Below are 27,551 nucleotides of genomic sequence, written 5' to 3' on the forward strand. Positions count from 1 at the left end.
TAATGATTTTTTAATGTGTCTCTACAGTTTTGGTTTGATCCGTTAATGAAAGTTAGTCACTTCCTGTTTGAGACACTTTCAAAATAAAACTTTTTTTTTTTCTTTTTGATCTTTTCCATTTTACACTATTTTGTCTTCTCACTCTTAATTTGTTTTACATGTTTGATAAATGTGACAAAAATATGACAAAAGTAACTTGTAATTTAAAGACCTCCAGACCTTTTTATGGATTCATGTTGACATTTATCGTTTTAAGATTAAATCAGCCTTTTGTGTGTTTTTGAAATGGTGTCTGAACAGGGAACATAAACTCAACTTTTAACCCACAATGCACTATTGTCAATGAAAGGAAAATGGGAGTAAAACAAACTGTAAAGCATGGTGGTGGGGGTATAGGTATATGGGGTTATATTTGGACACCTTGGAATTAATGAAAGACATCATAAAATCGTCATAGAGCTTAAGTAGTTTGCTGAAAAAAACCTCAGATTTCACTGCACATTGTGGGATTAATAAAGGTTTTTTTAAATTGTGCTTTATTTAAAGTTACAGAGAAGAGGTCTTCAAGTTTTGATGATGGGAAAAAAATGTATTTTTTTAAGTGAATAAATGAAGAAAACGCTGAAAATAATTTTGGCAGTTGTTGAAATGTAATATTTCAGCAAACTCCATCAGGCCCTCGAGGCCTTAATTTCACAACATATTTAATTTAGTTTATGTCAGTAAAATCTAGATTTTATTTCATAGAAATGAATAAGATTTAGATTTATTTATAAGTTTATGAGATTTACACTATATATTAAGAAAGTACACATTATTGTGGTGTTTCTGTTAACCCTGGGGTCCAGATGACCCCACTTTTAAGGTAGTATGAGGGTTACCCTGTTGTGTTTGATGCTTTTTACCAGGAATCTTTCAAAAGGAGCTGGTGGCTCTGCTGCCATCTAGTGGTTGAAATTAACATTGATCATAAGCCTAACTTATTACCATCGCAAAACGAACATGTAAAATCAACTGCATTTCAAAAAGTTGATTTTTAAATTGTTTTCACATTTTTTGAGTAATATTTTAAACTTTTAAACCAGATTTTTCAATGGTTTAATTGTGATGCAGAATTTGTTGGCATTTTAGAAAAAAGTGATTATCTGACGCTGATGTTTTTTTTATTTAAGCATCAAATTTAATTCACTGAGGACATAACAGCAAGTCGAAACAACCAAAAAAATAACTCAAAATTAAACGTTTGATATAACTAGAAACCAGAAGCACTAAACATGAAAGTAGAACAACAGTTCATGTCCAGAAAATGTGTATAAACCACTATAGGGAAAAACTTCTCTGGAATAAAAGCAGTTTATTGAACTTTAAACGTTGGCGCTGCAGGAGAGTTAATAATCAGAGTGGGTGGTGCATTCACGGACATTATGTTAAAAGCAAAACTGTTTCAGGCATGACCTTATTTTCTCTGACCCCAGTAAATGACATTTTTATTTAATTATTTAAAACCTTTGATACCAAGCTTACGTGATGACTAATCTAAACACAAACTTTAAAGAAGTTGTAAAAAGAAGTAGATGAGGTCTGCTTTATTCATTTTATTTTAATGCATCAGGTTGTAGGAGTTGGTATCTATTTACAAGTGGTGCCTATTTTCAACCCCGTTTGTTTTTTCTGTTTTTTTAACTTTAATTCTAACTTGACTGATTAGCTGACTATTTTTTTTTAAGTTTCTCATCGGTCTGACTAAAGAATAAAGTTGGTGTTTGCAGAATGCTCACATACATTTTAATAAATCCAGTAAACTTCCAGAAAAAAAAAAAAAAAAAAAACGTTACAGCCCAATTTTAAGGATTTCTTTCACAAATGTAGAATATTTGTAAGACAGAGTAGAAAAATCGTAGTTTCTATAAAAATAATGGATGTTTATTTTTCCCCTTTTCCCCTATTTAACACAAATAAAACATGTTAAAAATCACAAATGGAACTTGTACTTATTCAATAACTGTTAGACAAACAGGAAGTTTCTTTGAGCCCGCGTGGATCCGTTAATGCAGGAAGTGCAAAGTGTTCATTGATACAACACAATTTAGTTTACAAACTCCAAATTTCTTTGTTATCTGCACAAATCAGACATTATTTAACGTATTTTCGGGACTATAGAGCTCTCCTGTATATAAACTGATCCGCTCTATTAAAAAATAAATAAGAATACAAGCCGCACCGCTGGGCTACAAGCCTCAGAAACATCCACAGAATAGTCGCTCCTTTGGATGAAGTGAATGGTTAAAAATCTAGTTAAAAAAAAAAAGTAGCGGCTTATAGTCCAGAAAATACACACATTAAAAAGCAGGTAAAACATTTTATCTTTCTCAACATTTGATTAACATTTTACTTTTATAACCTCTCTGACATTTTTTTTAAATTATAAAGGTTATTTTTGTTCCTTACTGTACGTAATTTTGATTTATTTATGTTTTTAGGGACAGCACACATTAAAAGGATAACTACAAAGTGTCAAGATGAGCGTAGAGGTCAATTTTTAAAAAGATGTTTCAAATGTCAACCTAAAACATTAAACCAAAAATGAAAAGCACCATAAACATACACTGAAACACAGACGTAAAATAATTAAAGTATATACACAAATTCATGAAACGTACACAGTGTGAGTCAATAAAATTAAGGTTCAAATAAAACAATGGTGACAAGTTTGTTGTGTTAAATCTTCTGGAACGTAAGGCAGCAAATAAACGTGAATCTGATGACGTAGAATCTAATATTTTATGGGTTGACGTGACTTTGGTTCCTTCAGTTTTTTTATCATCAATGTTCTTCTGCAAATGTGTCTAGGCTGCAAGTTTGGCGTGAAAATGATTCTTTGATTGTTTGAAATCTGATTTCACAGTACTTTGTCTGTCAGACGGATGTGCCTGTCTTCAGAAATACAGACCAGAAGAACAGGTATTTAAATAATACCCTTAGCAAAAAGTACTCCTAGTGTACTACAAATATATTTAGTTACTAAACGTGATGCAGCACACGTATTATATAGCTGAATATCTATAGATTATAAACTTAAAATGTGCTGATTTTATTTAGTCTAAAGAAGTATTGAGTTTCTCAAAAGTACATGGACTATGTGCTGTACTTACACTCAAGTATACTTAATACTTAAAACTTCAAGTGTACTGATTTATACCATAAAAAGTAACAGCAAAACTAAAGTTTATGTTTTTATTTAATTTTTTTCTTTAAATTTTTATTCGATTATGGATTTTTAAAAAATACGTATTGATGTATACTGAATGAAAGTTGAGTATACTTGAGTCTATATCAAATATACTATAGGCAGTGCATGTGTAGTGTAGGAAGTATACTGTCTGAATACTATTTTAAGTTTTAATTATATAAATGAATAAAAGGTAAACTTCAAGTATACTGCCTCACTTTTAGTGTACACTGAGTATACTCGTAGTACACTAAAATTTACAGTGTTTTTCTAAGGGAAAAGCAGTTTTTTCCTGTAAAGAATGTCAATAAATGACTTTAAACAAACAATTCCTAAATGTTATTAGCACTGTAAAGCCCAAACTGGTTTGGAACAATCCTCTACTTTAACCCAGATCTTCACTGGGAACTGTAGACATCTTAATTAAATCTGTGAAATGTTTATAAGTAAATTCTGTTTTACTCTTACAGACTTCAGACTTTTGTTGAATTTCTTCTTTTAAATCCGTTTTCTGTTGTACTTGTGTTCCGTTAAAGTGTTAAAGCGTTCCTCTTCTGAGTATTCTACTTCACCTTCTGGATGTGTTTTCTTTAAAGGTCACCGTCGGGTCGACTTCTCATCCTCAAACCCGACTTGTGGACTGAAGTTCTGAAGTGTCGCCTCGGCTGGGTCAAACTGGAGCTTTTGAAGCGGCTTGTGTGAGGAGCGGCGGGAGGGGGTGTTACTTTTCTTTGCCATGCCCAAGGCTGTTCATTATCAACAAGAAGGAAGGTAATCATTGAGGCGATCCACTTTTAACAGGGCGGATTGTGGCCAATTTGGGGAATGAACGTTCACTGGGTGGCCTTGTTCTTCTGTAGCCCACTTTCTGTCCCACTTTAGTTCGTCAAGAACCATCGATTTTACATCTTCTACTTTGCGATATGTGACGGTTCGGAATGTAACGTAAAGATATTTGTGCTTATTGTTTCATTCTGGAGGTCAAAGTGAAGGGAAAGGTTGACCTACATTCCAACCTGGAGTCCCACTTTAAACCCCACTGGAAAATTCAATCAGAACTCCTCAGACGGACGGAGACCCTGCAGTCGTGAGACGGCATCAGACTCCACAGAAATCAGATAAACCACACTTATTAGATTAGAACAAATTGTCTTATTTGGAAAATTATCTCAGAATCGCTTGAAGTTCTTCAATTTTGTAGGGTTTGTATGACAATACAAACAATAAAATGTTTTTTTTTAGAGAATTCTACCAAATAAATAAATGTTTTGTGACAAATTAAAGTGAAAATGAAACCTTGGATGCTAAAATCTAACTCAGATTTTTGATTACCCTCATTTAGAAATTATTTATTTACCTGGAGGTTCTGTAGTCACAGAATAATCAGATTTAAAGAAAACATTTTCCAACTAGTTTGTACTTTGTGTTTTTACTCTTTCTTTAAAGACCCTCTGATGAAAATTGTGTTGTTTGTGTTTTAATGGTTCCAACATGTTTTTGTGGCTTTTTTAATATATATATTAACAAAATTAAGACTAAAAATGCATTTCTGCAGTATTTCTTTATTCAAATTGATGAGAATGAGATATTTGTGTCGTAGAAAATACTCTCGGCTCTGCTCTGTTCTGATGATCCACTTGTAGATAAATAAATCTCCATTTTCCTCGTCCAAGCTTGTATCTGGCTTCAAATTGTACGGCTGGATAGCTTGAATATTTTAGCAAAAAAATATTTTAAAGATGTATTTCTGGTGTTCCACAGGGATCGATACCGGGACTCTTTTCTTTCTTTTTTTTAGTCTTATGATCGATCGTTTAAAAGGTGCTCTGTAAAAAAGTGAAATATTGGATTAATTAATAAATGTTTTGTTAATTGTTGCATTAAAAAAGGGTTTTTATGACATTAAATATTTACGTTTAGTAAACCATCACCCAAAAATTTTAATTTGATTGAAACAAAAACAACTTCTGTAAATTGATCTAACGCTTCACTTTTTACAGTGTGTATTTTTTCTATGCAGATGACTCCCCACTTTATGTATCTATTTAGCTACAAGTATCTACAAATAATTAAAAAAAATGTTGTTTTTCGTCTTTATCAATAAAAATTGTGAAGACATTCTCTTTGTTTAGTATTCGGTTGCTGAAATTAAAAAAAAGCTCATCATTTTTGTTGCACTGCTAACGATAGCTTGAGGTTGTGAGGATCTGTAAGTGTAAACAAAGGAATGATGGGAAACGGGGGCAGGCTTACTCCTCATTAAAGGTTGATTTTGGCTAAAAACAGCATAATCATAATTAAAAGACCACTAGGAACACTTTAACCCTTTAACAGCTGAGGCTTCGGCGGTGACGCTTAAACACCTGAATATTTCACTTCGGTGTTAAAGGGTTAAATAGATCAAAAGATGATCAGAGTGGGACTTTATTACTTTAAATTGTACTTTTATTTCAAATGCAATTAAATAATTAAGTATTTCGTATGTTATTAAAAGGACACCTCTTTTCCAGAAAGGGGCCCCTTCCTGCCCCCCACACCAAAACCTCCTAGATCCGCCTCTGATTAAAGTGATTTTCTCGTAAATAGATGACTAACCTAAGCTCCTCCCCCTTTTTTGTACTTACCAGGTCGGCTTTTTTTTTCCTTTTTGTTGGTTTTGGATCAAATTTGACTTGTAAAGCGGTTCAGTTATAAATAGTCAGACCTATATTCGCAGCCTGGTGGCGCCGCCTCCGCGCTGTGCGTAAAGGCGCATTAAGAAGCGGCGCAGCAGATAATCCGGACAGGAGGAGGCAGCCTCCTGACACAGTCTGATGGGCAGCGGACGCGTCCTTTGAGTTCCAACTTTATTCGTGAGTTTTTTTGGGCTTATTTTATTTTATTTTTTCCCGCGCGCCGCAGTTTTCCAATGTTGGCGCTGCGCGTGTGGCTGCGAGCGTTGATGGGATTTCTGTCTCCGCTGCGTCAGATGAGGACGGAGCCGCAGTGAGGCTGGATGGACGGGATGTCACCGCAGCAGCAGCAGCAGCAGGACGGCCTGAGCCGCGGCGGAGGCGGCGGAGGAGGGCAGGAAAACCGGCGGGTTTGTGCGCAAAATCTCCAAAAAATGTTCAATGTTTAACTTCATATCAGAACAATGGATCATTTTGGCACCAGAAACTAAACTCTAAGATAAAGTTGGTGCTTATTTAACCCTTTTATTGTTTTCAGGTCAATTTGACCCATGTGAAAACGGGTCATTTTGGACAATATTAATAGTAAAAGTACATTTAAAAAACAAATTTTGACCATTAAAGCCTTTAAGGTTGCATGAAGCTTTTTAATTTACAGGAAATCTGGATTATAATCTAACTTTAAAACAAAAAAAGTGTTAGAAGAGGAAACATTAAAGCAATTAAAAGAGTCATGTGGATCCATAATATTAGTTTCACTTTTATGAGGAAAAGTTTATTTTTCAAATACTTATCAAACTTGAATAATCAGTTTTAAACTCTTAGAAAGTGTTTTTATTAATAATAAGTTAGAAGAATCACATAAATGGTGGATTATTTGAATCCGTCTTCTGTTTCTAGGACAAACATCATAACAGTCAGTTTATGACTTGCTGACCTTTCCCAACACAAGAGGTCAGTTTATCTTTTCGTTTAAAAAAAAATCAATTTTAATGCTTTTATTGAGTGCGATTAAAAGCACAACGGTGATGTGAGGACACCGTTTCTGCTTTGGGAAACACATTTAGCAGCAGATATGAAAGTTGCGACCCAGACATGAAGAGTTTACCTTTTTGGAGCTGAAAGGTAACGTTGTAATGTGGCAGGAATGTCTCGCCTCCCCGTGACTGCGTTTAAATCAATGTTATCGCTCCGTGAAATGTCAGAAATGTGCGAGTTTCTGGACGGTGGAAGAGCTCGGCGGGGGATTCAGACGGCCTCTTTGTCACTCACGAGTTTCCCGTAACATTTATGAGCAATTTGAAGCAACACCGAGAGATTTGACAGTGAGATATAAGCATGTTTCTATGGGTTTGTTCATTTTTCTTTTAGGAAAAGTTCTACTTTTCTTAACATATTATGATCATAGACATCCATTATTTTGTAAGAATTCAATGTTAAAGTAAAAAAAACTAATTTATTGGGTCTTTATTATTAAAAATAGAATAAAAACAAAATAAATTAATTATTTTGTGGTCAAAATTTGATATTTTAAAGCCACATTAGGTGATATTTCAAAGCTGTGTCTCTATATTCAAGATTTAAATCCAAGTTTGTCCTAATTTAGAGTTTTATGCATGTCTGGTTAAACTTGATATGTAAAAGTTGCATTGGAAAAGGATCCTAAACATAAAATAAACCTGTTTTTGTTTCATCATAGTTCTAATTTGTATTAAAAATAACTCATATCTACCAAAAAATGTCAAAACACAGTAAAACTTGATCTCTTTCCAAATTGAACTCTGTAACATTAGTCGACTGTTAACAAGTGGGTTAATCTACCATCCAGTACAATGGAAAAAACTGGTTATGTAATAGTTGTTTGTCCGCACAAATCCCGGCACTGTTAGATTAAACGATACTCGTATGATTCGTGTGAGGAAGCCTGGATAATAAGATATCAGATTGACTGTATAAGCAGCAGCTTTTGGGCTTAAGTGAAGTGGCAGTTATGGATTAATTCACAGTTAGGGAAGCAGTTTGATATTTTTGTTTGTACGTTTTATTTTGAAGAGGACAAATAAAGCACGCAAGAGACTTGGCATAATGTTATTCTTCACCTTTTTCTGGTAATTTGTTTTTAAATAAGTAGAACACATCGTGTTTTTCCGAAAAATATAACAAAATACGGGAACAAGAAGGACATTTAATCCTGAAAGGCAAATTTAATAATAGAACAAAAGAGGAATCTGGTATATTAGCGAAACATACGAATAAATAATCCAATAACTATAGTATAAAGGACATGCTAACAAGTTCACTAAATCCATTGAATTCTTTATCCTTTGTGTCGTTTTGAAATATTCCGGCTATCCTAGTGTGAAGCTACGTTCCCACCGAACATTCAAGCGACCACTTTCAAGGAAAACTCTTTGAAAATGTGTGTATTTGTGCGTTTTGGGCTTAAAAATTCTTGAACTTCATCCGTCTACACGATTCTATAAAACGTGTGGCCATTCAACACGCGATAAAAATTAAACCAGCTCAAACTTTCAACGCGCGTTGAATTTTGTAGTGCTGTCCGAATCTACGAATACAAAATCCATAGATATTTCACACAAGTCTTTGGGAAAAACTAGAGTTCATTGATGCTCAATACATTAGTGAATATAGACCACAATGCATTGCGGTCCACAATTTTTGCGAGAAAAAAAACATTTGTATGTACAAATGTACATTTTTGACTAAGTATAGGGAATGAATTTGGGCATAGCCTCTGATTTGGTCGTGGCTAATAGAACTGTGGTGGACATGCACTAGTAAACTGTAGGGAGAATCGATTTGGAGATGTATCGTGATACTTGTACCGATATATTTGGCGATACTTGTATCAATCTAAAATGCAGATGAGGCGATATTTAATCAATTATTTATGAGCAAACAGCTCAGCATCTTTTTTTTTTTCCACTTAAACCCCCGACAGCTAGTTAGCATCCCACTGAGCCACTTCGAACATCTGTACATGGTGACCAAAACGCCAATGACTGTTTGAAAGTACTGGCAAAATACTGATACACACCTACAGTGCCCTCTAGTGGCTGTTTTTAATAAAAAAAAAATCACAAATACGTTGCATCTCGTACAAACTATGCAAAGAAAAAACCTACGACTTATATTCCGTAAAATACAATAAATTATATATACAAATGGACAGAATGCAGCTTTTTGAACTAATTTTTTTCCAAAATATCTTCTCTTTTTTAAGCAAATGAGGTTTCAGAGTTACAGGCGTCAGTCTGCTCCGTCGATGGTGATCTCCAAGGCTCTCACCAGGTCCAAGACTATCTCCAGGTACGTCGAGAAGATTGTTGAACACAAGATAAATGCAGAATGTCATTCACAGATGGGGAGAAATCCACCTCAGTGCGTGGCTGCTGAGAAAATGACTTTCTTGGCCTTCACCCTGTGAAATTAGTTTTATTTTGAAGGTGTGAAAGGTAAACAAATATGTGATGGTATTTGTATGTTTAAGTGTTTCAACCAAACAAACAGCTGTTGTAAATGTCCAACATTTCCATTCAATTTCTTCCACTTTTCCGTCTTTGGTCCACTCTCGAAAGCGCAGTGTGAAAGCAAACCAATTGTAGGTTTAATCACCAGATTAAACAGATTTTATTCAGCTATCTGACTGTGAAAGCACTCAAAAGCACCAAATGTCATCACGGCTCATGGTCAGAGTTGTTGCTCCGTATCTTATCACAAGATTAAAACAGGAAGTGGCGGCCATCAGAAGGCCGTTTGGTGGGGTTTCCTGCCGTTATCTTGGGAGCGTTCGCTCGTGTAGACGCGGCGACTCATCCAGGTGTGTAGCACAGTGATCCTCCTCATCAGGCCACAACAACAAACTCCTGCGGGCACATCCTCATCCTCACATGACTGTGGCACAACCCTCGAGCGAGGTGTTAATAAATAATCCTCCTGTTGTACGACTTATCAGAGGATAAGACGTCTAATTATAGTCTCTGTCTTTGAGCATATGGACTGGGAAAGTGAAGAATGAATAACCTTGTGGAAGTGCTCCTCTGGAATGTTCAACCATCACTGCAGCTCAGATTTCTGGGTTTTCTTGAACTTTGAATGCGTTGGAAATTTTCTTCTAAAAAAAAAATAATAGAACCAATTTTTTTTTTCTAAAATATCCTGCATCTGATGGCATTATTATCACAAAGTCAGATGAAATGTCGAAAAAAAGTTTTTTTTTTTTCAGAATTAAGAATTGTCCAATAGAAGAATTCAAGATTTATGCAGAGTTTGGAGCAGTTTCTTAGCGGTGTGGTGGCTTGCTTTAGTTTGGAGGGAGTTATGTTGATTGGTGATCTTTGGAGGGGCCACCACAGATGTATTATGAAAAAGTGAAATGCGTTTGTTCTTGCAACTTTATATACAGTTTTCAAAACAAAAATCTGGCAATTTAAAACTTTGCTTTGAATTAAACATGTATTTATTTATTATTATTTATTTATGTACTCTTGTAGTTCTTACGTAGATTGTATTTGTTGTACATTCTAATTGAAAATGAACAAAGAAGTAAAAACTAAACAAAAACTATTTTAATCTGTAGTAACTGCCTTGTTTTTTGCTGTAACTACTAGAAACGAGAACTAATAATAAATAAAAAAAGAACATTTTAACAATCTAGTTCTGGTGTTCCACAGGGATCGACACTGGTACTCCTTTAGTTATAAAGTCGATCTTTTAAAAGATGCATTGTAAAAAGTGAAATATTGGATAAATTAACAAAAGTTCTACAATTTGTTAATTTTAAAAATATTAGTTTTTAATCAAATTGAGTTGAGGAAACCATCATCATCAAAATTTCATCTTTGATGAAAACAAAGAAATTTAAATAATTAATAGATCGAATTTTTCCTGTTTTACATTCTGAATTTTTTTCTTCGCTGATGACACTACACTTTATGTATCTACTTAGCTCAAAGAATCTACAAACAATTTTAAAAACTGCTGTTTTGTGTTGTTTTGTTTTTACAGAAAGGTTGCACAAATCAAAAAATATTGCATTTATTATCTAACACCAAGTTAGGGCTACAAATGTTTTTTTTATTTCCCTCTCCAGTCCTCACATAGTCCACGATTCAAATGTCTCCGTTTCACATCTAACATTAGGTGGCGCTACTCCATTTTTGTCATTTTACCATTCACCAATAAACGGCGTTTTACTGGTTTGCAGGGTAAAAAAAAGGACAGAATGTAGATTTGTGAAGTACAAGTCAAACTAATTCCACACACAGTTGACTGGCTGGTGTGGGTAGACACTTGTGGCCTGGATTATTTCAATCCACATTAGTTGCTTCCTTCACGTGATCCTAAATACACCTTCTAGTTTTACAGACTATTACTCCTCCAGATAAAAAAATAAGGTCACATATCTTCAGTTTTAGGCTACAAATCCAGAAAAGTTTTCATCTGATCTTTTTTATCACAGAATATAATCTTTTAATGGCCAGAGTACATGTAATCCCAAAGATGGCATTGTTCCACACGAACGTACAAGAGCTCTGCTCTCGTGGTTCCCAGGGTGTCCATTTCTAGAGTAGGAGGAGCCTTTAGCTTCAGCTGCTCCTTTGACTAAACCTTTGAAGAGAGTAATGCAACCCATAAAAATTATTAATAACTTTGAGTCAATCTGTGGGATTTTCTCTAGTTAAAACAATCAAAACTCTGACTTTAACACTAATTTGCTGCTTTTTTGGGAGTCAAATCTTTCTCTCAGGTTGGGTGAAGACGGGCCAAGGACGAGAATTGAAGCAGCAGCTTCTAGGAAATGAAGCCAGCGTTGCTTGTGTTCCAGGGAGAGCTTCCTGGTACCGGTTTGCCCGGAGACCTGTCCACTGGTCCAGTCCTTGCTGGCCGGCTCCGACAGGTCGTTCCTCCTGCACGGGCAGGCCCAGCTCAAGACGGGCATGCAGACCCAGGACCGACACCTCTTCCTGTTCACCGACATCCTGGTGATCGCCAAAGCTAAGTGAGTTTGTGGTGCAGCGATCAGGAAGGTTTGTATTTTGAAAAAATTGGTGGAAAACCGTTTTGCGTCCAGGTCAGCTAACCACTTCAAGCAGAAGCTGCAGGTGTGCGTGTGCGAGATGTGGACGGCGGGCTGCATGGACGAGGTGTGTGAAGGGAGCACCCACCCGGACAGGGGCTTCGTCATGGGCTGGCCCACCTGGAACTGCGCCGCCATGTTTAGGTACAGACTTTGTTGTGAAAACAGAGCTGGCACGGCTCAGCGATCCCACATCGGAGGAGGCCGGTGACTTTCCACCGCCTGAATCACGGCTGAGACGCTTCAACGTGACATTTAGAACACCAGAAACTTTAAACATTAAATCACGCAAGAGCTCACTCCACAGGAAGTGAGCCTCCGACTCTTCAACAGAGAAAAACATTGAAAGCACCACAAATAGGTTGAATTACCTTTAAATTTAAATATTACTTTATAAAAATAAGCATTTTTTTTCTAACAAGGAGAGAGAATTAGAACATGCTTTTGCAGTTTAACCAAATTATTTCAGCAAATTTAGTGCATTTTTATGATCTTGAATCATACACATTTATGTTTTTTGATCTAATATCCTCTAAATGAGAACTAAATACAACAATGTGCCTTATTACAAATTTGGAAAACTTAAAAATGAGTTTTAAATGTTGGATTTTTCAGTCAAAATTACAAAATCCATCAGAAATTAAAGGGGCTGTCTATAAACAGGCCATTAAAAGTGCATTTTAATTTTTGGACAATTTAAAATAAGCTTGAAATTATAATATAAAACCATCTGGGTGCTGCCCCCTACAGGTTGAAACGAGGTATTCAAGTTGAATTTTGTGATTGGTCAACTGGTTCATCAGGCTCTGCAGCTCCAGTATTAAAGCCCCACCCATCTTTGATTCTTTAATGGTCGGTCGTTAGCGTGCTAGCTTTAGCATGGTTCATAGGCGTAAAAAAAAAATCTACTAGTTTTACAGCTTTTTAGTGGAATAGAAGTTAGACAACAGTGATTTAGTACAAGTGACATTGAATCCAGCGAACTCCGTCCTGGAGATGGATTTGCAATGAACGTTTCACTTGGGATTGTTAGCTTAATACGTTAGCCTCTGTTAGCTTATGATGCTAGCGTCATTTTACCACTCAAACACGGGTCCCGTTCAGTCTGGACCATGAACGCTCGCCTCGAGAGAAGGTGGAGGAGAAAAATCCTCAACCTCCACAGAAAATTATTCAAGCTAACCTCACTGTCAATCACAGATCCAAACCACACCTCCCCCGCTCAGCCTGTCCCCCCCCTCCCTTTTTTTTCGCGTTTTTCAAATCTCCAACAGCCTCCAACTGTCCTGTTGTGTTACCCTTTAATGAATACATTCAAAATTACTGCATTTGTTTATCACTTAAACATAAATTTAACAAAAATGTGTTAGTTTTAAACATGCTAACCACTTAGATGCTAATTTTGACCATAAACGACCTACTTTTGTATATTAATCTACATTTACTTACATTTTTAGTTACATTTACATTTATTAATAGACAAAAGTTTAAGCGGCCCAAAAAAAGCCTTCTATTTTTTTTTCAATTTTGACTTATAGTTGCACGAGAAAGTATGTGAACCCTTTGGGAGAACCTCAATTTCTGTACAAAATGGACACAATGTTTATTTTTTATTTAGATCTAAATTACAAAGGAAAACATGCTTAAATAACACCAATTAATGTTTTTATGTTTCTGTTAGACACAGTCGTGTGTTCAGTTTATGCATAGCACCAAAGGGTTCACATATTTTCTCCTGCAGCTGCATTTCTGTTATCTCAATTAATTTTATTAACTTTAGCTCTAAAAATTCCCAAAACATCATTATGCATTTTATGAAACTTACCAGTGAGTTAAATTAAAATATAATTTTTTAGATTAATGCTATTTTAATGACACTAAATAGCAACATTTGAATGTACGGCTATAAAAATGTCAGTTTTTGTGAAAATCTACCCAAAAAGTGGTTATTATTCCTAAAATTTTTATTATTATTAATTGATTTTTTAATGTTCTTAGTTGGGTTTTTTTAATCAGCAAAATAAAAAAAAAGTAAAAATCTCCAATTTTAGATTTGGACCTGGCTTGGAGCCTCAGTAAATGTTTGTTTTTATAGTAACACGCTGCTGTCCTGGATTTCCAAATGAACCCTGTAACTCTTTAAAAGACTGATGTAATCAGATTAGAGTGAATTTATCCTCCAGTCTGCGGCTTGTGTCAGAAATCTGCCGCTTTGAGTCGGTCGTGCTGCGTAAACAAACTGGACTGTTTTCAGTGGGACAGCAGAGAGGAGATTCCTGGAAACAAAGAAGGAAAGTTTACCCGTTTCTTTTGGTTCCTTCCTGCTCCTTGATTTGACAACTCTGGGTGTTTGTGCTTCTTGTCTTTCTTCAGCTCAGCAGAACTTAAGGAGAAGTGGCTCTCCGTCCTCAAGAGGTAAACGATGATTTTCGGAGTTTGTATATGATCAACCAAATTGACCTTTGACCTCCCACAGTCGGATAAAGGAGGAGAAAGAAAAGGAGGAGCCCAAAACCATCCCTCTGAGGGTCTACGGGAAAGGCATCAACACCTTTGCTTTTGTGAGTTTGCCTCCACGTTTGAGTGAAATGTTTCTACTGTCCTGCAGCTTCAATTTGAGGTTTTTGATTCTTCAAACAGACCAAGACGCTGCCGGTCAGCAACTCGGATTCGACCAACGAGGTGATCCGGCTGGCCCTGCAGCAGTTCGGCATCATCGTGAGTGAAAGCAGGTCTGACACGCACAAACGAGGGGAAAGTGAACTGTCCGTCTGTGTTCTGCTCAGGGAAACGTCAAAGACTTCCAGCTGTGGGTCATCTCCAAACGGGACAACACGCCGTACCCTCTGATTGGTGAGACAGTCGGCTCTTTTTAGGCCCACGAGTTTCCGGGAGTGTGACACCGCTGCAGGGTGATGCTATGCTGCTCCGTCAGGTCATGAGTTCCCCTTCAGCATCCACATGAGCCATGTGAGGAGGTCTGAGGCGCAGGGAGGAGGCAGGGACGGGGACCCGCAGGCGGAGCAGCTGAGCGGGTACCACCAGTGTCAGTTCGTTCTGAAGCCGCGGCCTGCCGAGCCGCCGCCGCAGCACGCAGGTGAGGCGCTGTCCCGCGAGTCGTTTAGCCGCCGACATCCCGGAGATCCAATCGCCCGCTCTCGCCCTGCAGACTTCTCCCAGAAGCCCTTCAAAAGGAGGCGCTCGCTCATCGCCTGGGCGTTCTGGCGAGGATCCTCGTCTCACCTGAACGAGTTGCCGCTGGCGCCTCGAGGACGGCTGTTCGGCCGGCCGCTCGACTCCGTCTGCACGGAGGGCGAGCTGCCCAAACCGATCATGGTGGGTGAGGGGTCCGAAGATCCTCGCTAGTCTGACAGAAAATCCTTTATGACCGCAGCAGGACCCGGAGGAAGACACTTCAGATGAAACGGAAACATGACGACACTCGTAGCACCGTCTTACAACTCCTTTTAAACTTACGGTTACCATGGCAACAAGACCACAAACAAGCATAAGTGAAGCTTTTGTCTAGGTTTCTGAAAACATTTCAATGGAATTTAAGATGTTTTGCTTTTAGCATAACAATTACTAACGATAATAATGACTTTTTTTTTTTTAAATCCTCATTTCCAAAATAAATATTGCAGAAAAATATTTTTTTTTCCTAGCACAAAAAAAAATGATACAAAATAATCCACCTTTCATAAAAAATGATTAATTCAAATAGAAGTTGTGGTAAAATAATGACTTTTTAAATATAAATATCATGGATGAATACTTCATTAAGTAAGGGGTAATACATTTAAAGGTGTTCATTATTAGAAAATAATGGACGACACAGAAATGTGAATCTTTCTAAATAAAAATTCATACAACTCTTAGGGGTGTGTATTGGCAAGACTCCGATGATACAATATGTATCGCGATACACGATACGATACGTTTCACAAAAAATCTCAAGACTGTACCAAAAACATTTCAGTTTTTTTAAAGAGTATGACTTAGACCAGGTGTCTGCAACCTTAAACACTAAAAGACTAGTTTCTTACAGACCAGAACCCAACCAGAGCCATAAAATCTCACTGTATAATAAAAAAATTCACAACATTTATGCTTTTTGTCAATTAAACTTATAAATGTAACTTAAATGTTACAAAAATCAAATTACAACAGTGCCTATGTTTATGTATATACAACATTTGTAACTTATTTTACTTTTTACAGCAGCACACACTAGATCCTTTCAAAATAAAACCCACCCTGTGTCACATATGTCCTCCTGCTGCAGCAGCTTTACTTCAATTAAACAACGAGGAAGTCAAACACCTTCATTTTTCATCTTTTAATCTCAGATATAAACACAATTTTAGTAGAATCTATTTATTTAAAAAAAACTCAAAACATTCAGAATAAACTGAGTTTTTTTTTTTACGTTCTCTAAGATGTGAGGGACAAAACACATAACTCAAAATCATTTTAAACTGCATTTGTTCAAAACTTTAACCACTTTAGTGTGACTTACCAAAATAAAACAATGTCTGGGGACTTTTGTTTGACTAACTTTAAATTTAAAACACAAATTTAAGAAAACATTTCTACAGAATTTCTGCCAGTAAATTAGCCTTTTTTGCTTAGTTGTTTAAGATGTTAAAAATCTAAACAGAAATGCGAAAACTTAAATCAATTAATCAATCAAATCTTTATTTATAAAGCGCTTTTCATGGCCAAAGAAGAAAAGAAAGAAAACATTTAAAAACAAGCAAGTGTCCTTTACATTCCGGCCCAACCCCACCCACAAACCCTGAAACATTCTAAAAGACACCCGCGGCCTGGCTCTGCTGTACAGAATTAGTACTGTGGGGATCCACTTTATCCCGGGAGACTGGTAATACACATGGGACACTGCTGCGGCTCTTACCAACACCAGGAGGTCAAAGGGCCCACACCACAGCTATTAAACCATGGTGCAGACCGCTGCCCGCTCCAGTCAAAGAGAGAACCGCAACAACCAGGCCCTGAAGCAGCAAAACCCCTGAACAAAGAGGATCCCACGAGGAAACAAAAAAACACATTAAGAGCAAGTGCAATCAAATAGTTAAAAGAAACAACAATAAAAAAAATAGTAAATAATTAAATTTCAGTTAGTAAAATAAAAGTGGTGTTAAAAGCTCAATTATACTACATGACAGTGAATAAAATCAACTAAATACTAATTAAAAAGATATGTTTTGAGGTTTTTCTAAAAACCTCTACCGTCTCTACCTGAGGCTCTCCAGCAGGCTGTTCCACAAGCGAGGACCATAACGGTAGAACGAGGCCTCACCATAGGTCACGGTCCTTACCCGAGGAACCACTAAAAGGCCAGTGCCGGAGGACCTCAGGGTCCGCGACGGCTCGTACCTTAAAAGAAGGCCAAGAACAGTTAAAACCTTTATAAATTGTTAAAATAACCTTAAAATTGATCCTGAAATGCCAATGCAGAGATTTTAAAACTGGTGTAATGTGCTCCTGCCTTCTGGTCCCTGTCAGAACTCGTGCCGCTGAGTTCTGAAGGAGTTGTAGATTATGAATTGATTTATCGGGTAAACCGGAAAGCTGGGCGTTGCAATAATCTCACCAACTAAAAATAAAAGCATGCATCAGCACTTCTGCGCTGGCAAGAGAGAGGAATGGGCGGACTCTGGCAATGTTTCTGAGATGATAACATCCCATCTGATATGAGGAATAAAATTTAGTTCAGAGTCTAAAAGTACGCCAAAGTATCTCACACACAGAGGATTTAAAATGCTGAAAACTTTGTAAAATCATCTCTCTCTTGTCTTCAGGACCAATAAATAAAACTTCAGTCTTGTCCTGGTTGAGCTGTAGGAAATTATCTGCCATCCAGGACCTAATGTCAGAAATACCATTTAAAAGAGTGTTCAAAGGTTCAAGGTCATCAGGAGACACGGCGATGTAAACCTGTGTGTCATCAGCGTAGCTGTGAAAGTCAATGCCATGTCTCCTGATGACATCCCCAAGAGGTAACATATATAAATTAAAAAGAATTGGACATAAATTGAACCTTGAGGGACACCATACCTTATGTCATGGGTTTTGGAAGACCATGTATCCATATTATAAAAAAAATGCTCTCTGTAAGATAGGACTGAAACCACTTTAAAGCAGCCCCTGATGGGCCCTCGAGACTCCCAAGTCTTTGAAGTAAAATCTGGTGGTCTACTGTGTCAAATGCGGCACTAAGATCCAGTAGAACCAGCACAGTGAGCTTCTTTGAGTCGCAGTTAATTCTAAAATCAGTTAAAATCTTTAAAAGGGTCGTATCTGTACTGTGGTTCTTCCTAAAACCCGATTGATATTTTTCTAATATGTTTTTCTCATTCAAAAAAATCATGTAGTTGATTAAAAACAATATTTTCTATAATTTTGCCTAAAAACGGTAGATTGGATTCTGGTCTGTAATTGTCTAAAACCTTGGGATCTAAACCAGGACAAAACTCCCCAGTGTTTCCCCGGGTAGAATCAGTGCTAGTGATCCCTTTGGATGATCGTTCTGTAGTGATAAGAGACTTAGTCTTATAGCACGGATTTTTCCTCCAAAGTGGTCAACAAAGGTTACACATGCCGCTTGGGAATGAGGCAGGAAATACTTGTTAGGATCTCTATTAGTTAAAGAATCAATTATTTTTAAAAGAATTTGGGGATTGTTTTTATTGTCTGTGATGATATTTGAAAAATAATCACTTCTAATTGAGGAGTTGTAGAGTTCCAATTGATCTTTAAGAAATTCGTAATCTTCCGTTAACTTTGCTTTTCTCCATTTTCACTCTGCTCTCCTGCAGATTCTTTTCAAGTTGCTGTAACATCTGATTTAAGAATTTTTGTCTTTAAAGGAGCTACTGAATCGATAGCAGACCTTAGTCTACCGTTAAAATCATCAACAATAAAATTACATAACGCAAGTAAAATTGGAGCAGGATTATCAATGAACAACTCATCTATTATGTATTTAATCGTTAGCATTTTTCATTAGAGCTAAAGAGCCACAATAAAGTGATAAAAGAGCCACAGGTTGCAGACCCCTGACTTAAAAAAAAAAAAATCTACCTGAATATTTTTCTTTCATGTTAATAAAATGGTAAAATTCATTTTATTTTATGACCCTGCAGCTGTATCTCATATTGGATACAAGTTGCTTTTAGTAAATTCATGGTGCTTTTCTTTGAACTACAATTGCTCAAAAATAATTAAATATCATCTCGTCTGCATTTTAAATTGATACAAGTATTACCAAATTGATTTCTCCCTGCACCCCTCGTGTCCATCATCACCTTCAACGGACATCCTGCAGCCATCAATTAACCAGGACGATGGTATAAAGGAAATTAATACAAATCAGGAAGCCGATAATGGACATCCCATTGAGCATTATCACTTCATTTGTTTCAAAAATTCTGGATTTCTTTTATTTTTATTGCTCTATTTTAGACTCATGTTCGTTTGGTTTCTTAACGCCGTTCTCTTCGCAGGACATGTTGGTCTTCCTGTACCACGAAGGCTCCTGGACTCGGGGGATCTTCCGGCGCTCAGCTGGGGCTCGGGCCATCCGAGAGCTGCGGGACTCCCTGGACGGCGGGGAGGCGGAGCTTCCTCTCTCCCGGGACCACGTCTTCATCATCGCCGGGGTCTTCAAGGTGCTCCTCCAAGCTGATGTTTGTCTCTTTGCTGACCCACATGTGTAAAACGCAGGACAAGCTGTTCACCGCGCATCAGCTCGCTATAATCTAATCTGGATTATCATCTGTAATATCTGCAGAGATAACAGCTTCTGTGCTGACTGGAAGCCGTCAGACACGGAAGGAAAACGCGGGACTTTTCCAGGGCGTTAAAGTCATTCATGCTCCCTGACCGGGATTCCAAATCCAGTTTAGGGTGAAATGACAGAAAATGGCTTGATTTGCAGGATTTCCTGCGCAGCATCCCTGGCAGCTTGTTAGGCTGCGAGCTCTACGAGGAGTGGATGGATGCGCTGGAGGAAGAGGAGGATGAAGGGGAGCGAGTCCAAGACGTACAGAGGTACCAGAACCGTTTCCAGGAAGTCGGGAACAAAATCCAAATCGATGCTTTTTTTTTTTGTGTTTTCTTCTAGAATGATCCATCGAATGACCAAAGAGAACGCCCTGCTGCTGCGCTACCTGCTAGCCATGCTGCACGCTGTCCAGAGCCACGCCCACGAGAACCAGATGACCAGTTTCAACCTGTCGGTGTGCATCGCCCCCAGCCTGCTCTGGCCCCCCGGAGATCCGTGCAGCAGCGAGCTGGAGGGGGAGGGGGCTAAGAAGGTGACGACTGGGATCAAGGAGCAGCTTCTCAGAAGTCCTGACAAAAACTCTGATAATCTGAAATGGAATTTCACCCAAATTTCAGACTCATTTGCGTAATTCCTTAATCTCTAAAGGTCAGGTAGATTTGGGGATCAGATTAAGGAAAAGTGTTCGGATCGGCATGAACTTTCTCGCTGGAACGTCGGTCGGCTTAAGGTTTTAACGTTGACTTTCTGAAAACAAAGTGATGAATGTTTTCTTTTTTTCCCCATCAGGTTTGCGAGCTGGTCAAGTTCATGATCGAGCGCTGTCAGCAGATCCTCGGGGAGGAGCCGGCCTCGCTGTTCGGGGGGCCGCCACAGAGACGCAGCGAGGACGAGAGCGGGTCAGGTACACGAAAACGCCGAAGACTGGAGTATTTTAGCGAGCGGTTTTAACCTTCGTCTCTCTTTCGGTGGTCAGAGTCGTGGGTCTACCCGCTGACGGACTCCTCCTACGACAGTCTGGAGAACGAGCTGGAGGAGGGCAGCCCGGGGTCGCCGTCCTTCAGCAGGCGTGGCGTCCGGCCCAAGCCGCTGCAGGGCAGCCTGGACTCCATCCTCACGTTCAGCGACCAGGAGGCCGACCTGGACGTGCACCTCACTAGGAGCGACCGCTTGCGCTGCGTCAAGCTGCGTTCTGGCGAGAGACGGCGGAGGGCGGAGCTGCCCCGCCCCCAGGGGGACGGGTCGCCTGAGGGCGTCTCCTCCTCGCTGGACTCCTTGTCTCTGGAGGGCAGGCACAATCTGCGGCGCCGCTCGGAGCCGGCTATTGCATACAACGCTAGGCTCCGCCCCCATGTGTCCGGCAGCGCAGACGGTCTAACAGGTGACGAGGAGGAGGAGCTCTCCAGCAGCCACGCCCCACACCGGAGCAGGAGGAAGGACTCGGAGGTCAACAGAAAGCCGGCTCGCCTGGAGGCCAGCTCCTCCAGTCTGTCCTCCACCCCCGCCTCCCCTTCGCTCGATTCTCTGGACTCGCTCGGCGGAGACCCAACCGGGTCCACCAGGACCCCACAACCCCCCACCGTCCCACTGAGAGGAGTTACTCCGAAAGACTCGGCGCCCAAAGAGCCGCTCAGCTGGGGGGGTCTGAAGGGCTGCATGGGCCTCCACCCAAACTGCTGGTTGAAGAAGGACAGAAGGCTGTCGCTGACTCAGCAGGACGGCTTGGAGGTGGAGCCAGAGGAGCGGCCGGGTCAGAAGCAGAACCTGAGCGGACCCACGGTGAGTGAACGCAATCCTCCACACTAGAGCTATCCACGCTGTAGAGTAGCCGCAATGCATCATGGGAATTTTTTTTTAATATTTGTAAAATGTTCTGTGATATTAAATCTCAAACATTTTCTGAATATTTAAGCAAATGTGCTGCAAGAAAAACTCACTAAACGCAAGTTTGACTTTTTTTTGTGTGTTTCTGAAAACAGGGAGGAGCCAAACTGAACGCCGGCGGTCAAGCTAAACCCAAACCGGCCAGCAGGGGTCCAGCAGAACGATCGAAGACGAACCAAAAGCCGGACGGCTCCAGCCCCCCCGCCCTCCAGCTTCCCAAACCCAGCTGGCTCCAGATTTCGGAGTCCTCGTCTGCCGTTCTGATCAGCGACGCGAACCGCGGAGACGGCGCCCCCACCGCCAAGCTGCCGTCTCCATCTTTGTTCTACAAGCAGAGCGGCCCGTCTCTGTCCCTCTTCCGCCGACACAAGACTCACTCCGTGGAGGAGCCCAACGAGCGGCTGTACCAGCGCCGGGGGTCCGAGCCGGGGAGGCAGGTGGTGGAGCGGACCTTCACGCGGGCGCGGCTGCCCAGCGACCCGGGCCTGAAGGTGACCGAGGTGGATGCGCAGGAAGGGGGGTCCGAGCCCCGGTTCTGCCTCTCGCCCGGCGCCACCAAAGCCGTGAGGGACTACTTCTCCGGTCACCCGCGCAGCAACCCCAAAAGCAGCCAGCAGGTGGCGCTGGCGCTGGTGGAGAGCCGCAGAGAGTGGGTGAAGAGATGCAGCGATCCTTCGGTGGAACCGGATTTGGAGCAGCTGCTGTTCGCGGAAGAGTCATACGTGTGACAAACGTCCATTATTACAGTCAAAACTCCGTTTTTACTTCATTTCATTTCATCTCGACGTGCAGGATTTACTGGGATTATTTTAGGAAAATAAGTTTCGGCTAATGCTTAGAGCTTTTCGCCTTTGAAGATAACAAATCCTGGTGAAAAAAGCTGCCAATTTCAGATGTAACCTGTTGTTGCCTTCTTTTATAAATAAGCAGAATTTATCTTGGACCACCTGAGATTATTTAAACTCTTTACTGTGAAGAAAAGGAACTCTTAAACCATGCTAGGAACCGCGCCGCTTTTATTTTGACACTTCCTGTTGTCCGCCTGACTTCAATTTAATCTAGTTTTCACGAGGAAATGTAAATATTTGTGCTTGTTTTTGCTGCCAACGACGCAGCTTCCTCTTCCATTTTTTTGCCAACCTTTCAAAATAAAAGTTTTCATTTTTTGTTCCCGCCAAAACTTCGGATTGAAATGGAACAGTTGACACTCCCATTAAAAAGGTGGACTTTTTTTATTTATTATGTTTTTACAGATGTGCTCCAGCTATGTACAATCATGGCAGAAATGTGTGATCATACAGATGTGTCAAAAAACAAAAAAACACAAACACACACAGAAGATTGGGGGTACGGCTGTCGTTTCGGGGCGCCAGACGTGTGGCGGAACATTTCAGTCAACAAGAGATCCGACGTGAAACGTTTATTTGGTGCAAATTTAGCCAGAAACTGTTAAAACAGTGGAAAAAGGTGCAGCAAAATCGGGTCTTTGTTTTTTTAATAAATCAGATTTAGTTCTATATTAGTTCATTTTAGCTGGACAGCAGCTTACATACATAATGGCTACAGTTTGAATTTTTTAAAAATACTTTGCCTCTAATTTTAAAATGAGGACGGTATTTTGCGACAGAACCTACCATGGCGCACACCCCTCTTTCCTGGCTCTAAAACTGCCTACATCCACGCTTTCGGCTGTTAAGACGAGCCGTCTTTGGTCTGCCGGATGTCGGCCACGCTCTCGGGAACCCGGGCGACAACGCCGTCGAGGGATTTCGTCAAGCAAATCTGGCAACCTAAGCGAGATCTGCAGAGAAAAAAAAAGTGGATCTGGATGCAGGTTTTGACACCAAAAGGGCGGTTTTTGTTCCCACTGCGGATCCTCACGTGTCAGTCAGGCCGTACGCTAAATCCAGCATGTCCATCTCCTCGTCCGTGACCGGCCCGAGCTTCTTGTACACCTCCTCGTCAAAGATCAGGTGACACGTGGAGCACGCCAGCGTTCCCTCGCACGCCCCTGCAACACCAAAGCCGAATTATGCACCGACCCGGGTCAGCCGGCGGTCTGAGTCTGTGAGAATCTCGTACCGAAACCATCAAAGTCCAGGTCTTCGTTGATGACGACGTCGAGCAGAGAGTCTCCAGGCGAGGCCTTCACTGAGATCTTCTCGCCGTCACGGTTTATGAAGTGGACCGTCACTTTGTTCTCTGACCTGGAACATAGTTTTATAATATTCTAATTTTAATCTTACATCTTTTACTCAGACCATCTTTAAGGACTACTCTGCCCTCTAGTGGTCACATATGTGTATTGCAGGAAAAGAGTCAAATCATTTTAAATAAAGTTTTAATTCAAAATGATAACTTTTAAGGGGAAGCATCCCGACTCTTCTTTACTGTAGCATGACCTATGACCTCTGGGTTTGGAGCCTGAGACAAAGGCGCTTCCACTGAACCAATGCAGAAGCTAAACCCACAAATGAGACAAACATCTCTGAAGCTGAGTAAAATCAAAGCTGGATCAGTGTTGACATCACTTCCTGTTGCTGCCAAGGATTTTCATATTTAAATTATTTTAACCCTGAAGGGATAAAAACAGAAAGAGCGACTGGGAGGAGACTCTTGAGTCGCATGATTTAAAGGAGAAAATTAAAGAAAAACTTTGTTTTTTCTACTAAACCTTTTTTGGGGGGAAATTCATCTAAAAAATTATTTAATTTCTGAAATAGGAGTTTATTCAGAGTGTTTTGTCCACTAAAATCTAAAAAACCTACAGAAGTCAAGAGAAGATCTGCTGGAGTCTAAGGAGAAAAGCAGAACAAAAGATCTAAAGATCGCCTCAAGATCACACCAAGTCATACTTTGAAATTTGTTACAGTTCACATTAGTTCTGCTGAAGCAGTTAGCTTGTGGTGTGACGGCTAATACGAGAACGTGGGTCTGTGTTAGGAGTTTTTGGGTTTCATTTTAGTATGTGTGCTGAAAATGACAACAGAATAATAAGCCGAGATTTAAAAATTCAACGTAAATAAATATCAGGAAAAAACTGAAAGATTTTTCTATATCTCAGCCCTAAATGTATAACACTCAACCAACTATTATACTTTTATTTTTTCTTAAATAATTATTTGCTTTGTCCGATCATTTTTGGATCTAAAAGCAGAGACAAAATTTGACTGTTTTCTAAAGGTTAAAATGAAGAAAAATACTTTGAATATTAATACACCTTTCATGTTATTAAAATGATAAGATACATTTTATTTAATGATCATAACATCAATAAGAAAGAACACAATAAGTGTTTACGTGGAAAACATAAGTAACCCACTGAACTACATGTTAAATAATTAACAAAATATCGTCTTGGCAGCATTTTAAATCGCCAAATCAAGATATTTCCCTGAATCGATATTTTCTTACACAGACTAACAATGTTGCAACAAAAGTGGCGAGCAATATTGGAGTTGTCCAGCCGAAGAAAATGAAGACGTACACGGATCTATAGATCTATACGTACCAGAATGGAGCGAGTTTGTGGCCCGTTCTGTCATAAATACGACCTTCTTCAAACGGCATTTTGTGTCTGCTCTTGATTGTCAAGAATTTGAAACAAGAAATGTAATTTTAAGCTTAATTTTTGTTTTTAAATCTTCTTATAACATGTTAGAGTGAGTCCTTAAAGCTATTCTGACGTGGAAAAACTAAAAATAAAGTTATTTAAAGCTCATTTCTGGTGCTTCCTATAGAAACTGATAGTATTTGTACAAAATCAGACACTTAAAAGGGAAAATAGACTTAAAAAACAACCAGAATATTTATGAGTAATAAAAAAAAATACTGTAATGCTATTATTGGTTTGATTATTTTAGCTCAAAAGAGTTCCTGGACAGATTTCCTTTAGTGAGAGGAACCTCAAGGACAAACACTTGAATGTAAATCAAAGCTGAAACTTTTCATTATCATCAAATTTAATTTTAGAACACTTTATTCATCATCTAATGATTTCTTAAAGACACACAGTGCTTTAAGTACAGCTTATAAAGTCAGACATAATGAGATTTGCAGGAGCAAACTGACACACGGGGTAAAGTGAGGTCATTTACACATAACACGAAGATGCTCAGGTGCCAACAGGTTCACGGAAAACCGAAAGAAAAGTTCTCCGATTGGGGTCTCCCAAATTATCCGCTACAAAGGTGAAGGACAAACATTTACAACTCAAAACAGTGCCATAAAAAACTAATTTAAACACTTTTTTAAAAAATGTTTTCATCACCAAACCACCTATAAATCTTTAACTATTTTGCTGCAATCTTTTTTAGGTAATTTTTAGGCGGTCGGCTATTTATTTGACCAGAAACGCCACGATCCTCACACAAAGTTCTAGTGTTAAACCAGTTTAAGCACTCCTGTGTCTTAATTTACTACTAACCGCCATCCCAGAATAAACAAACATTTCTATCAGGATCAGAAAAGCAAAATAAAACCACTTTGAGGAAGTCTTAATCCTAACGAGAACCCACAGTAATCTGCTTAAAGAATAATAAAATAAAATACTCTCAAAAACTTTGCCCTCCATAACCTGATTTGAACCTCAAAATCTCAGAGGAGAATTAAAAAAAAATAAAAATAAAGGTGAAGATCTGAGGTGGATGCTGCGTGCAGGGAGGAATCAAACATGTTTAAGGCCATTTGGGGGCAAAACCTTCAACCTGAGCCGCTTGGCATCAAGTATTATACAATTAAACTATTGGATTGGCCCTGAGAGGTTCAGCTGTTGGTCCTCCACAGAAACGCAACCTTGTGAGGCGTTCAGGGACACCGAGGGCTACGTAACATGAGCAAACAAAACACAATTTTATTAATAATAAAAAAAATCCCCAAGTATTAATACTATCAATTAAAAGTTTGTAAATTATGTGATATATTTTTTTCCTTAAAAATTCTGCAGGTACAAAATGTACTTTAGGCTAACTTGACTGAATTTTTGGCACGCGGCTAATTCAAACTGATGCTAAAGCTAGCTCTTGTTTCGTTTAAGCTTTTTTTTATTTTTGAGATAAAATAAGCATTTTTGGGGTTTCAGAGTGACATACCTGAGAGGTTGTACGGTGGTCAAACTCCTGTGCACGGTGAGTCCGGACACCGCCGCCGTCCTCCGCGAATACGCCCGCAAATTGTTAAAAGCTAGTCGTTTTAAAGCCGACACCAGAGCCATGTTCCAGAACAGAACCGGGACACCCAGTCACACACAAATGTTGGACGTGAAAAAACTTCGGTTCGGACTCTAAAACTTCTTCGCTCTGTGCCGAGCGGAACTAGTTTGACTTACTACTAGCACGTCAAAGCGGGCTAGCCGGGCTAGCTGGTTTTTAGCTGCAGGAAGTCCCTTTAGTCGCTGTCATTGCGTAACACGTAACATATGATTGTAGTCCGCGTTGATGATAGAGTGGCTCACTGATCAATTGAGCCTCCTTATCTGCTAAACACAAGATAGGCAGACGCTATCGCACAGCCGCTGAAATATACGGAACGCTGTTATTTCACTCCTCACCTAACAAGACATTGAACGTCACTTCATACTGTCAAAATAAAATTATAAACAATTATTTTCGCGCACCAAAAAAAAATATTTCGTATTATTTTATGCAATAGAAGAAATTCTAATTTCAAATATAAGTTTAGGTTATATAATTAATTAGTTTAAACTGCATTTTATAGGAAATACGTGCTGTTTCGCTTTTATTTTGAAGGGGAAAGTCGATTTACTGAAAGTGTTGATTTTTTTTACGTGGACGTCACAGAATAAAAACGCCCGGTGTTTGTGCACGTGCCAACCCAATGAATTACTAACCTAAAACCGAA

General features: G+C 39.2%; 2 protein-coding genes across 2 annotated transcripts; one reads left to right on the forward strand and one right to left on the reverse strand.

The window, feature by feature from the left end:
- On the forward strand, positions 1-23,006 carry LOC112160125 (rho GTPase-activating protein 20). The gene is made up of 19 exons (XM_024294500.2): positions 1-2,961; positions 3,826-4,000; positions 5,946-6,081; positions 6,198-6,311; positions 9,146-9,231; positions 11,750-11,923; positions 11,996-12,145; positions 14,375-14,416; positions 14,478-14,562; positions 14,642-14,719; positions 14,788-14,854; positions 14,937-15,098; positions 15,171-15,337; positions 19,528-19,692; positions 19,962-20,074; positions 20,148-20,340; positions 20,598-20,712; positions 20,785-21,587; positions 21,788-23,006. Exons 4-19 carry the CDS (start codon positions 6,225-6,227, stop codon positions 22,418-22,420), a joined length of 3,120 nt encoding a protein of 1,039 aa, XP_024150268.1. The 5' UTR covers positions 1-2,961; positions 3,826-4,000; positions 5,946-6,081; positions 6,198-6,224; the 3' UTR covers positions 22,421-23,006.
- On the reverse strand, positions 22,924-27,258 carry fdx1 (ferredoxin 1). The gene is made up of 4 exons (XM_024294504.2): positions 26,783-27,258; positions 23,775-23,899; positions 23,574-23,703; positions 22,924-23,493 (listed from the first exon to the last, which is right to left on the reverse strand). The coding sequence occupies exons 1-4, from the start codon at positions 26,902-26,904 to the stop codon at positions 23,385-23,387; spliced, it is 486 nt and encodes a 161-aa protein (XP_024150272.1). The 5' UTR covers positions 26,905-27,258; the 3' UTR covers positions 22,924-23,384.
- Between the last annotated feature and the right edge of the window lie 293 nt (positions 27,259-27,551).

This window comes from Oryzias melastigma, linkage group LG2, assembly GCF_002922805.2.
Source record: "Oryzias melastigma strain HK-1 linkage group LG2, ASM292280v2, whole genome shotgun sequence".
Classification (NCBI taxonomy): Eukaryota; Metazoa; Chordata; class Actinopteri; order Beloniformes; family Adrianichthyidae; genus Oryzias; species Oryzias melastigma.